At 35.8% G+C, this 12,500-nt stretch overlaps 1 protein-coding gene across 2 annotated transcripts in view; it reads right to left on the bottom strand.

Annotated features, from left to right (window-relative positions):
- The window catches only part of LOC144981045 (inositol 1,4,5-trisphosphate-gated calcium channel ITPR2-like), a 219,025-nt gene that overhangs the window by 196,163 nt on the left and 10,362 nt on the right, over positions 1-12,500 (bottom strand). For both annotated transcript variants that reach the window (XM_078929132.1, XM_078929133.1), the window contains exon 2: positions 6,352-6,667. In XM_078929132.1, coding sequence (XP_078785258.1) covers positions 6,352-6,434 — 83 coding nt within the window. In that variant the 5' untranslated portion in view covers positions 6,435-6,667. The remainder of the gene's footprint in view (positions 1-6,351; positions 6,668-12,500) is intronic.

A 12,500-nucleotide genomic window follows, 5' to 3' on the forward strand; every position in this document is an offset into this window, starting at 1 on the left:
GTGTGTGTGTGTGTGTGTGATATGGAATATGATTCTTTTTTTTTAAGACGGCATTGCAAAATAATAAGAAACTATCTGTGACTGGACAGTGAACCGGCTTGGTTAAGATTAGACAGAAAATCAACAGCAAAGCTTAGATCGTTTATACTCTTTGATGTAACCTTTACCTTGCTTAAAGGATTAATTATCGGGATTTATTAATCTCTAACAGTTATCATACAATTATGTGAAAGGCTTCAATGTTATCACTGTTTTTGGTCAGTAAGTGAACCAATGAATTTGAGCTTAAGGAACGAAGCAGTAGACGTAGTAGTAGTAGTAGTAGTAGTAGTAGTAGTAGTAGTAGTAGTAGTAGTAGTAGTAGTGGTAGTAGTAGTAGTAGTAGTAGTAGTAGTAGTAGTAGTAGTAGTAGTAGTATAGTAGTAGTAGTAGTAGTAGTAGTAGTAGTAGTAGTAGTAGTAGTAGTAGTATAGTAGTAGTAGTAGTAGTAGAATAGTAGTAGTAGTAGCAGTAGTAGTAGTAGTAGTGGTAGTAGTAGTAGTAGTAGTAGTAGTAGTAGTAGTAGTAGTAGTAGTAGTAGTAGTAGTAGTAGTGGTGGTGGTAGAAAAGGGGACACAGACAGGTGTTCTTATTTTCCAATAATTCAATGAAAGCGTGTTTGATATACAGGGAGGAGGTGATGCAATTGTAAGTATAAATTAGTATCATATCACTAAAATTATGACATATGAGTGTCATATTGAAGTGAAACCGACGAAATATTATATTAGAAAGAAAAAAAAACAGTTCCCTTCAATGAAGATGCTTGTACTATTTCCATGCAACATTTGTCTGTTTTTATAATACATTCAGTGAATAATATGTACGTCTTTCCCATTTACTTATCCATGTAAGCCTACTTCTGTACCCTTTGTATAATAATATCAGTGTGCCTTACAGTAGTTAGTTTGTTATCTTTCATTGTTCGTTGGAATAGATAGTTCAAAGCTGAAGTCACTCATGTCTTTGTGATTATTTATTTTTTGCCATCCGCGTTTATGAGTAATCCTCACTAAACTGTATTAACCAGACTATGGTTAACAACGTTTTGTGTGTTGGCCAGTTTTACTTCCGGATGGTATTGTTGTGAGCTTCTTAGCCAAGCGCATTCTATCTATAGTGGCTGAGGTCGTGATGATATAACGTCTATATTTGCTACGTAAGATCTATGAGAAAGCAATATCCTTGTCTAAAAGATCTTTTTGGATCATGTCTGTCGTAGGGAAGGGCAACCCCGTGTTTTCATAGGCTATTACTATTATAGAAGTACTCGGGATTTTAGAGACCCGAGGACCACAATAGAGATAATACTCGTTTCACTATCAGAGGTATGAAGTAAGGCATGGACAGGGGCGATGTTTATCTTAAGGATTGGACTCCATAATGACGACATATGAACCCATACTAGAACCCAATAATATAGTTCGTTATTCATGATAGCCATGTACTATTAATGGGCTGTTTGAAATAGTGGATTGAAATAGTTTGGAACAGAATGAAAGAGAGAGAGAGAGAGAGAGAGAGAGAGAGAGAGAGAGAGAGAGAGAGAGAGAGATATATTCAAAATATGGGCCTTTTCGTCTCAAAACGTTATTATGTCGGGATGAAAGGGTACACGAAAGTTAAATTTAGAAATAAAACAATGTGCGATAGGAGCTTCATTTTTATTTTAATTAATGCACGAAACAATATTCATTCCTGTCCATGATGAAGAGAGACTATGTGGTCTTGTGGTATGACACTCGCTTTCGGATCGGAAGGTCCTGGGTTCGAGCCTCGCTCGGCGCATAGTTTAGTCCTTAGAAAAGGCTCTTTACTCACATTCTCTCGCCGTATTCAGGTGTATAATGAGTACCTGGCCGCTAACAGCGTTGTCTCTGTCGGAAAAAAATGTAATAATACCTAACAGGCGTCATGTTTCTTACTACTTGTTACGTGTTGTTGTTGGTCGGGGATTCTTGTAAAGCGCTTTAAGCACGTTTAGTGGATATTGGGCTGTATAAAAGGTCAAGTTTTTTTGTTTGTTTTTGTTTTTTTTTGTTTTTTTTAAAGCTCAGGTTCCATATGTGTAGCTATTTATTCAATTCCCTGCAAATTGTTCATCTCTATATAATTCCGTTTTGAGACGGCGAACCAAATACAAGAGAATTGGATTCAATAGTCTGATGTCAAGTCGCCCAGCAACGGCGGCCATCGTGGTTCTAAACAAAGAAAATCGGTACTTTTTATTCTTCATGCTGGCTAGAACTTTTCATGTCTTGTGATCAGAATGTGTAAAAGTCAAAACATGATCAGAATTATAATGGGTTTTTTTCCCTCTGGATACGCTTTTATGCTCGTCGGAGAAATATTTCATAAGGGCGTCCGCCATTGTTCCGATAGTTTAGAGCCAGATACTAAGTTACCATGCAACATTACGAGGGAAGTGACGTTACGACTGTTGAAGCGTATTGGGAAACAAGGAGTGTTGCTGGCCCAAAACTCTTCTTCACTAGAACAGTCAATGAACAAAGAAAAGAGAAAAAACAAAATCTATTACAACCCCAAGCAGCCTTATCAAACTCTATGACTGGATTTCAGCCTGATGCCACGCTGCTGCTCTCAGATATCAGCTTATTTATTGGCTGGTTGTAAAATGAAGAAATATTTTTTCGGTTATAACAAACTCTATGACTGGATTTCAGCCTGATGCCACGCTGCTGCTCTCAGATATCAGCTTATTTATTGGCTGGTTGTAAAATGAAGAAATATTTTTTCGGTTATAACACTGTATCAAAAACCGTTTTCACGTGTGAGTGGGCAATCTATCGATCCAACTATTAAAACTCTAAATAGATTACATGACTTTTATTATCGCAATGCAATTCAATCGTGATGATTTTTATAGCTTTTTTGTCGCTTTTACAGTATCGTGACGTTGATAAAATTGGGAACAAAAATGCTTTTGTTGCTCCCATTCGTTGTTCCCCGATCGTGGATAGCTCATACGGTAGAGTCACGATCTCCCCCTGGCCAGGCGGAGTTGTCGTACCAGTAAGCCCAGATCGTCGCCGCAAAAGTTTTTATTCTCTGTTGTCTTCTGGCACTTTCCTGCTCACTTCATTTCTTGTTATTATCAACATAAGCGCCTGCTCCACTCACTTTACTGAATTGAAAATGTGATTGTATTCTACTCTAAAAACACATATCTAAAATGTTGGCCAAAAAATCATTTTCCGAATATTGATCATTTAAAATGGCCTTCATCTTGTCGAGAAAAACAAGAAAAAGATAAAGAAGGAGAAGAGGAAGGAGGAGGAGGAGAAAAAGAAGAAGAAGAAGAAGAAGAAGAAAAGAAGAGAAGAAGAGAAGAAGAAGAGAAGAAGAAGAAGAGAAGAAAGAGAGAAGAAGAAGAAGAAGAAGAAGAAGAAAGAAGAAGAGGAGAGTGAGAGAAGGAGGAGGAGGAGGAGGAGGAGAAGAAGAAGAAGAAGAAGAAGAAGAAGAAGAAGAAGAAGAAGAAGAAGAAGAAGAAGAAGAAGAAGAAGAAGTTAAATAGGACAAATTCACGCTTTCAATAGAAATCAAATCCATTCCTGGGTTAACCACGAGTCATGGGTTACTTAAACATTCAATATCCACACTGTCCTTTTCTTTTTTTTTCTCAATCAATTTTTTTCTTTTTATTTACGTGTCACCGACAAATATATCATTTGCTTTTGAAATAATATTTATAACATTCAAAGTCTTCGTTCAAAAATCAATAAGAGAACAAAAGCCCGTTTCAGCATTTAAAGGCCTGCAACAACTACATATACTGCCACACTCTGGGGGAAAAAACACTTTTTAAAAACAATATTGGCCAGAAAACTAGTTCTTCAAATATCGCGCGACAAAAATAATCTCCATCGTGTCAAAAACCTCTCGAACACGGGACTTCAAGGAGCCTCCACTGGTGTGGGCGTTTTTATCAAAATGAGGGTTATTTTAATCGCTCTATCTCTGAAGAGCGAGTTTTCTGACCAAATTTTAAAACAGATATTTTTCAGTATACGTCTGTTTACTATATAGCTGCAAATACAGTTGGAAAACAATCGGTTAGTGACAACTCCCTTTTAACGGGAACGTCTCATAAATTAATGTCCTTTTATTCTAAAACACTGAATAATGAAAATATTGCTGCTTGAAGCTCGAAGGGGAAAATTAAGATAAATATTGAAATGTAAGCTCTAATTTATTAAACGACGACAGATCCTTGGACATTTCGGGTTTCCCATTTGTGACCCTTCTCCTTAAAACGGTATTAAGTCGGGTTGATTAAGAAGTTAAAAATTGAATTCATAGCTAGGAATATCAGATTTGTATTGAGATTGTATGCTTTATTGAGGAGAATGGATACCATATTAAAGGGTGCTAGTGCCAACAATTTATATTTTTTACAAAATTAACATCTAATTCGGCTTTTAGGCATACGGTCCATTCCGACATAATATCGTTTTGAGACGATGGGTCACATTTATCAACAAAGCACGATGAATGAAACACTAAGGAAGAATGAGAGATGTGTGAAAGGCGTAGTTACGGTTCTAAATCAGAATGGATGGACAGATCTATACACCTGGGTGTCGTCAGCTTACATGAGGTAGCTGACCTCATGCTTTCTTAATGTTCCTCCCAATGGTTGTGTATAGAGAGTATAATGGAGCGGCCCTAAAACGGAACCTTGTGGTACTCCATAATTTAAAGTCAATTTGAAAAGCATGATGATGATGATGACGATGATGATGAAGAAGAAGAAGAAGAAGAAGAAGAAGAAGAAGAAGAAGAAGAAGAAGAAGAAGAAGAAGAAGAAGAAGAAGAAGAAGAAGAAGAAGAAGAAGAAGAAGAACGATAATGGCGATAACCGAGAAGACGATGAAAATTTCATTGATAAAATAATATAGCTTACAAAGACACATTCCCAATGACGAGTTATTTCCCTACAACGTGACTCAAGAGACAATGCATTACTTAGTACGGATCAGCTACCAAAGGCATACGACCAATCAAGCGTAACTTAGTTGAAAACACGATTGAGGATCTGAACTTCCATACAGTGACAAAACGCCTATCATTTTATTTTTTCATTTTGGCCAGAAATATTTACTTCATAAATCAACGTATCAAGTTGAACTCTAACGTATGAAAAATATTAAACCTGAGTCTTCTTTGCTCTACTTTCACTTATCAAAAGAAAAGTATCAAACTTAAGTCTCCTTAATAGTCTTATATAAAGACTTTTTGATATGGTGAGAGTCAGTTAAATTTAATTTATTAAGTAAAAATTTAATTTTCTGGCCAAAATTGACAAAAAATGACTTTTTGTCATTGTGAAGTTGTGTTGGCCCTGTTGACTCTAGGCATTCAACTCTGTATTTCGCAAGGATCTCAACATGACTCTGGTATAATTATCGTCTTGGAAAGAAGTTTGTCTTGTCTCCAAGTGTCAGATAACTTAAATTTATTTCTCATTTTTGAGTCATTAATTTTAAAGAATTGATTTTAGTAGAGTAGAATAATCGGACGTAGAGGTAGTAATAAGCAGAATCTCTATATGCTGAGAATTAATCTCTCTCTTAAAAATAATATAGTTCCACTCAGATTTCTATCGATACGAAACAAGGAATATCAATTCAGTAGTTTGATATATTATGTAGATATAGAAGGTGTTGATTGACAGTTGAATGATTAGATAAATAGATAGATAGATAGATAGATAGATAGATAGATAGATAGATAGATAGATAAACAGATAGATAGATAGATAGATAGATAGATAGATAGATAGATAGATAGAGAGATAGATACATAGATAGGTATATATATATATATATATATATATATATATATATATAGTGAGATATATATATATTATATATATATATATATATTGTCATTTCATTCTTTGTGTCGTTGATGACTCCTCTTTAGATAACTATACTTTCGGGAATTCAAATAATTTGATAATCAAAACTCTCTCTCTCTCTCTCTCTCTCTCTCTCTCTCTCTCTCTTTCTCTCTCTCTCTCTCTTATCTCTATGTATCTCTTTCCTCTCGCTCTCCCTATCAATCTATATATCTTTCCCTTTCCCTCTCTCTCTTGTAAATCTCTCTCTCTCTCTCACTCTCTCTCTCTCTCTCTTATCTCTTATCTCTATGTATCTCTTTCTCTCTCGCTCTCCCTATCAATCTATAAATCTTTCCCTCTCTCTCATGTAAATATCTCTCTCTCTCTCTCTCTCTCTCTCTCTCTCTCTCTCTCTCTCTCTTTCTCTCTCTCTCTTTCCATGCCCTTACCTTGACTGTGTAGAGTAGACAAATCCATTTGACTCCTCCGAATAGAAACAGACGATATCACCGACGCTCAGCGTATCTTCCATCCTAAGAAGTCAAAAATCTTCGATTCTACGTCACCAGATCGATCTATGACGTCAAATAATATATCAACGAGTTAATGACGTAAAAATTACTTGCGATACGTGACGTCAATGGAAGGTGGCGTTTTAAAATGTGTCTCTGGGATAACTCAGCGAGAGTCTGTTGTTCCTTTTCAGGTCAACTGACCGAAAAGCAAACAAACTGCCACAAACTGTATTCCCCTTTCTGATCTTACCTGAAATGAAAAGAAAAATTTAATCAATCATAATTACTGATTTGAGCGTTTGAAAATGTCTGCAAAGTTGAAGGTGAAAAGATATACATCTGTTGTAAGACCAGCAATGTTGTATGGATTAGAGACAGCAGTTATGACAAAAATCAGATAAAGAAGTTGATGTGGCAGAAATGAGGATGTTAAGATGATCATTTGGCTGGACAAGAAAAGATAAAATGAGAAATGAAAAGATTCGAATGTTGACTGAAGTGAAGAATGTATAGATAGTATGCGCTTGGCTAAGAAGTTCACAACATTGCCATCCGGAAGTATAACGGACCAACACACACAACTATGTGTAACATTGAACGTGTATAGTCTGGTTTAGTGAGAATTATTCATAAATATAACAACAAAGGCTTGAGTGACGTCATCTTCGTTCTACCTATAGATAAAGATGAGAGAAGATATATTGAGATGGTTTGGACATGTTAAGAGACGAGAGACGGCTAGAAAGTATTAGATATACAGACAATTAGCGGGAAAGAGAAAAAAATTGACGACTGAAAACTAGATGGTTAGATAGTGTAAAGGATGATAATATAAAAAAACTGGACATGGAGGAATATGATGCTTTTAACCCTCTCCTTACCACCTACAGCAAAATCGTCACATTTACGACACAATATACATTTGTTCTTATTCAGATTTATTTTGTACATCACAATGATCTTTGTTAAATTAATAAGAACATAAAATTGTTTTGTAGAGAGACTGTTTGAGTTTAAAAAATTAATTTTTGGTAGGTAAGCCTGCCATTTTTGGTAAAATACTGAAAACCATCGGTAAGGAGAGAGTTAACCAGGATACATGGAGATGTGACATTCATTATGGCAACCCTGCAGAATGCGGGATAAGCTGAAAGAAGAAGTAGAATAATTTGCGTAGTCTTTAGGAGTCCCCAATAATATAGTCCAACTTCGTTCTGGTATCTGCACACAACATCATTAGTTAGATCTCATAAAAACCAACTTGATTTTTTTTTAACTTGACTAGTAATATAGAGCAATATCCACTAAACATGTTCACTTCAAAATTTATGATATTTTTAAATATAAGATACATGGATACATGTAAAAAGACAAAAGAAAATATTCCCATATCCCAATGACGAAGAAGCACAGTTTTACAACTGTAATTATTGGATCCCGACTAATTCAATTATGACTAGATAGAGATATTTTAACTCCTTGAATCAGCACCTTGTTTTTATCAGTTTGTCCAATATCTCAACTCACATCTGCTTTATATTATTATATACCGCAAAAGACATTTTAAAACAAACAAATCCATTCACAAATGAAGAAAAGTGAATCATTTATCTCAAATCGGTGTCACCTTCTTGAAGACCTCAGCAGATGCACATTCCTTCCACCAAATCAGTAACCCATCGGTAATAATATAATAATTGAGCTTTATATAGCGCAATATCCACTAAATGTGCTCAAAGCGCTTTACAAGGGGTCCCTGGTCAACAGCAACATTTAACATGTAGGAAGGGACATGACGCCTGTCAGGCAATATTACAATTTTCAGACAAAGACAACGCTGTTCACGGCCAGGTGCTCATTTTACACCTGAGTACGTTGAGAGAATGTGAGTAAAGAGCCTTTTCCAAGGACTCAACTATGCGCCGAGCGCGAGGCTCGAACCCAGGACCTTCCGATCCGAAAGCGAGTGTCATACCACTAGACCACATAGCCGCACTATAATATAGTCACCTGGAACAACTACAAGCGACGTCATGGCACAAGACCAAAGGGCTAGAAGAGCTCAGCTAGCTGGTCGCTAATAATTAGGATAAGTAAGTTAGTAAGTCTCAAATCGTTACGAGTAGGGAACTTACTGTAACAAGGTGGTAATTCTCCAGAGGTTAAATATAAACTTCTCTGCCTATATATTGTATACACACAACGTTTGTCCCAGAATACACAAGCCAGTCGGCGTTAATCTGTCGTAGCTTTACACAAAAAAACAACATCCTTTTACAAGAAATCTTTCTTTCATCCAAATGTCGATCAATTAAAATGACTATCAACTTGTCAAATAATCTTTGACCTGATACGTTTAAGACTTTCCGGCATTCCGACTTTTGTCAAGCTGAGATTATTTACATCGATCAATATTGGAAGTCTATAAGATTTCTAACCAAAATGAATAAAAAACAAAACGTTTTTATTCAGATCACGACAAACAAGCTGACGTGCTTCTCAAAATATATTCTCAACATAAAAGAAATTCGTTTCGGAAATACCCGTTCTTCTGTTGGGTCAAGCTTCAGTTAACATCAGAATTGGAACAAATATAAAGGAACATGACTAATGGTGATAATATTATTATATTATATTTTTTCCATGCATCATCATGCACCAAAATAGCTGATAAACAATGTAACAAATCTTCTCTCCATTTCTATGCATTAGAGTTGATCAAGTCGTGGTGGGGTTTTTTCTTAATAACACTGGCGATAGTCATCTCAATATTTAAAGGCGCACAGAAATAATGTCCAATGCAACGATGTTACCCTGAGCTATATCAAAACCTATGATCCCATACATATCATATCATATCATATCATATCATATCATATCATATCATATCATATCATAGCATATATAATATTGTGTATTATATCATATAATATCATATCATTTCATAATATACATATATATATAAATATATATCATAATACCATAACATGTTAATCAAATCATATCATATATAATATTGTGTTTCATATCATATCATATCATATCATATCATGTCATATCATATGACATATCATTAGATATTATAATGTCATTTTAGACCAACGACTCAAAATAAGCAACTGACTGTACGTAAGAGTGTTTATACAGAAAGAACGTATAACAGGCAATCTGTACGTTTTGAAATTAAAATTTACTTCCATGTCACTCACAAGAGGAATAGATAAAACTTTTGGAGCGCATTTTGAGCACATTGAAACCTTAGTATTTCTCTATATAAATGCACAATTTTCATTTATTAATAACTTACATCATTTCCAAAATCCAGCCTAAAACTCCGCTATAATATTGTGTCCATTCACATTTTCCGTAGGAACTGCCGAATTTGCGTCTGCCGTAGGTTTTATATTCAAGTTGAATGTAGATAAAAAGATAACTTATCGCACATATATTTACAAAACGATTGATTAGGGAATGTTTTAAATGTCAAAATTACATGACATTTCATTATTAACTCACTCGATCCTATCTAGAAATTTTTGCTACTTTTCAAAATTGGAAGAAAATAAATATTAAAATTGAACATGTACAAAGATCGTTTTATTCAACTACCATTACTAACATGTAAAAACTAAAAACAATAGCTTTGATACTACGCCTATAATTTGTCTCCGAAAATGTAATAAATAGGCATGGGGTAAAAGTAACCCCGGGTATAATCGTAGCCATCGTTAACATATAGCTAGTTCAAAGATGACGTCACTCGGGTCTTTGTTATTGTCTTTTGCCATCCGCGTTTATGAGTAATGCTCACTGAACTGTATTAACCTGACTATAAACGTTCATGGATACACACAGTTTTGTGTGTTGGTCCGTTATACTTCCGGATGGCAATGTTATGAGCTTCTTAGCCAAGCGCATACTATCTATAAATAGTATGCAGATGACGTCACTCAGGCCTTTGTTATTGTTTTTGCCATCTGCGTTTGTGAGTTGTTCTCACTAAACTGTATTAACCTGACTATAAACGTTCATGGTTACACAGAGTTTGTGTGTTGGTCCGTTATACTTCCGGATGGAAATGGTGTGAACTCCTTGGCCAAGCGCATTCTATAGATAGAATGCGCTTGGCCAAGGAGTTCACAACATTGCCATCCGGAAGTATAACGGACCAACACACAAACTCTGTGTAACCATGAACTTTTATAGTCTGGTTAATACAGTTTAGTGAGAACAACTCACAAACGCGGATGGCAAAAACAATAACAAAGGCCTGAGTGACGTTATCTGCATACTATCTATAGCCTGACACTAGAACCCTCGAGTACTGGCAGTTTGACGTCATTTTTTAGGTTTGTGTAGCGTCTAGTGAGTTGTCGTTAGTGGAGCTCAAGGAAACAAGTTATTTCATTGGTTGAACTAGTGAATACAACTCACGATTTGCTTTTTTTTTGGGGGGGGGGGGTTGTTGTTTGTTTTGTTTTTTGTGGCAAAAAGACGTCATTTTTTGGTCAGTGTCAGGCTATAAGTTTACGATGGCTACGGTATTATACGGATATAGTCGATGTTAGGGTTGAGTGAGTTAAACCAGAATCGATTTCTCTTTGTGTTTTTTTTAAAACCAATTAACTGCCGTACAACAGACACGAAAGACACGAATTTAAAAATTTAGCCAGAAAACTCGTCCCATCAAACGATTGGATCGCTTTAAATGACCCACATTTTAGTAAAAACTCTCAAACCTGGGATTTCGCGAGGTCATTTAAATCGATCGATATTTGAAGGACGTTTTTCCGGTCAAAGTTACGAAAAAGAAAATGTTACAATTCGAGTCATTTTAACAGTAAATTCCCCATTATTTTTTTATTTTTTATTTTTTTTTTTTTTTGTGCATCGGACTCATCTTGACAAAATACCGTTTTGAATCGATGGGTCACATATAAATTCAGTATTCAGACTTTAATTGAGCTTGTAGGTAGCGCATTATCCACTAAACGTGCTCAAAATGCTTTAAAAGGGGTCCCTGGCCATCAGCGACACTTAACATGTAGGACGGGACATGACGCCTGTTAAGCGATATTCCAATTTTTCGTACAGTTACTCATTTTACGCCTGAGTAAGGTGAGAGAATGTGTCAAATCCGTTCCTTCTATAAGTCTGCGGCTATGTGGTCTAGTGGTATGAGACTCGCTTTCGGGTCGTAAGGTCCTGTGTTCGAGCCTCGCTCGGCGCATAGTTGAGTCCTTGAAGAAGGCTCTTCACTCACATTCTCTCACCGTACTGGGTAAGTACCTGGCCGTTAACAGCGTTATCTCTGTCCGAAAAAAATGTAACAGGCGTCATGTCTCGTTCTTCATGTTATCTGTTGCTGTTGGCTAGGGACCCCTTGTAAAGCGCTTTGAACGCGTTTAGTGGATATTGCGCTTTATAAAAGCTCAATTTTTTTAAATATCAGGCTGACAGGTGTTGTATGTTTTCTTTAACTAAACGAATAGCATCAATTCATCCCGACCTAATCACTTTTGTAGAAGGTGTGTCACATATTCATCATCCCCTGACGACTAGCTATTCAGTTCTTCCCCCCCCCCCCCCCCCCCCCCAGATTATAGACAACTGAGTCATACGATTGCACCTTGAAACATTATACGACCTGTAAGTTCAAAGAGCCGTTTCGGTTCCTACCTGTCAACAAGACAATCACAATTTGATCTGATACAATGGTAGATAAAAGATTTAAACTTCAAAGCAACAAGTGACAAATTGGACACAAAACACTCGGATGACTGATCAACTGATTTGTTTCGTCAATTGTATTTTCATGCTTCATAATATTATTATTAACTCAGTCAATCCTAGAGATATTTGCTACTTTTCAAAATTGGAAAAGTGTATTAAAAATGAGTATGTGCATAGATAGTTTTATTTAACTATCATTAACATGTAAAAACTAAAAACATACTACACCTATAATTTGTCTCAGAAAAAATGTAATAAATAGGCATGGGGTAAAAGTAACCCGGGTAAACTACGGATATAGTCGGTGTTAGGGTTGAGTGAGTTAAACTTTGATGTTCATATCTACCATG

Source organism: Berghia stephanieae, chromosome 10, assembly GCF_034508935.2.
Source record: "Berghia stephanieae isolate SIO BIC M18660-M18661 chromosome 10, UCSD_Bste_1.3, whole genome shotgun sequence".
NCBI classification, from domain to species: domain Eukaryota; kingdom Metazoa; phylum Mollusca; class Gastropoda; order Nudibranchia; family Aeolidiidae; genus Berghia; species Berghia stephanieae.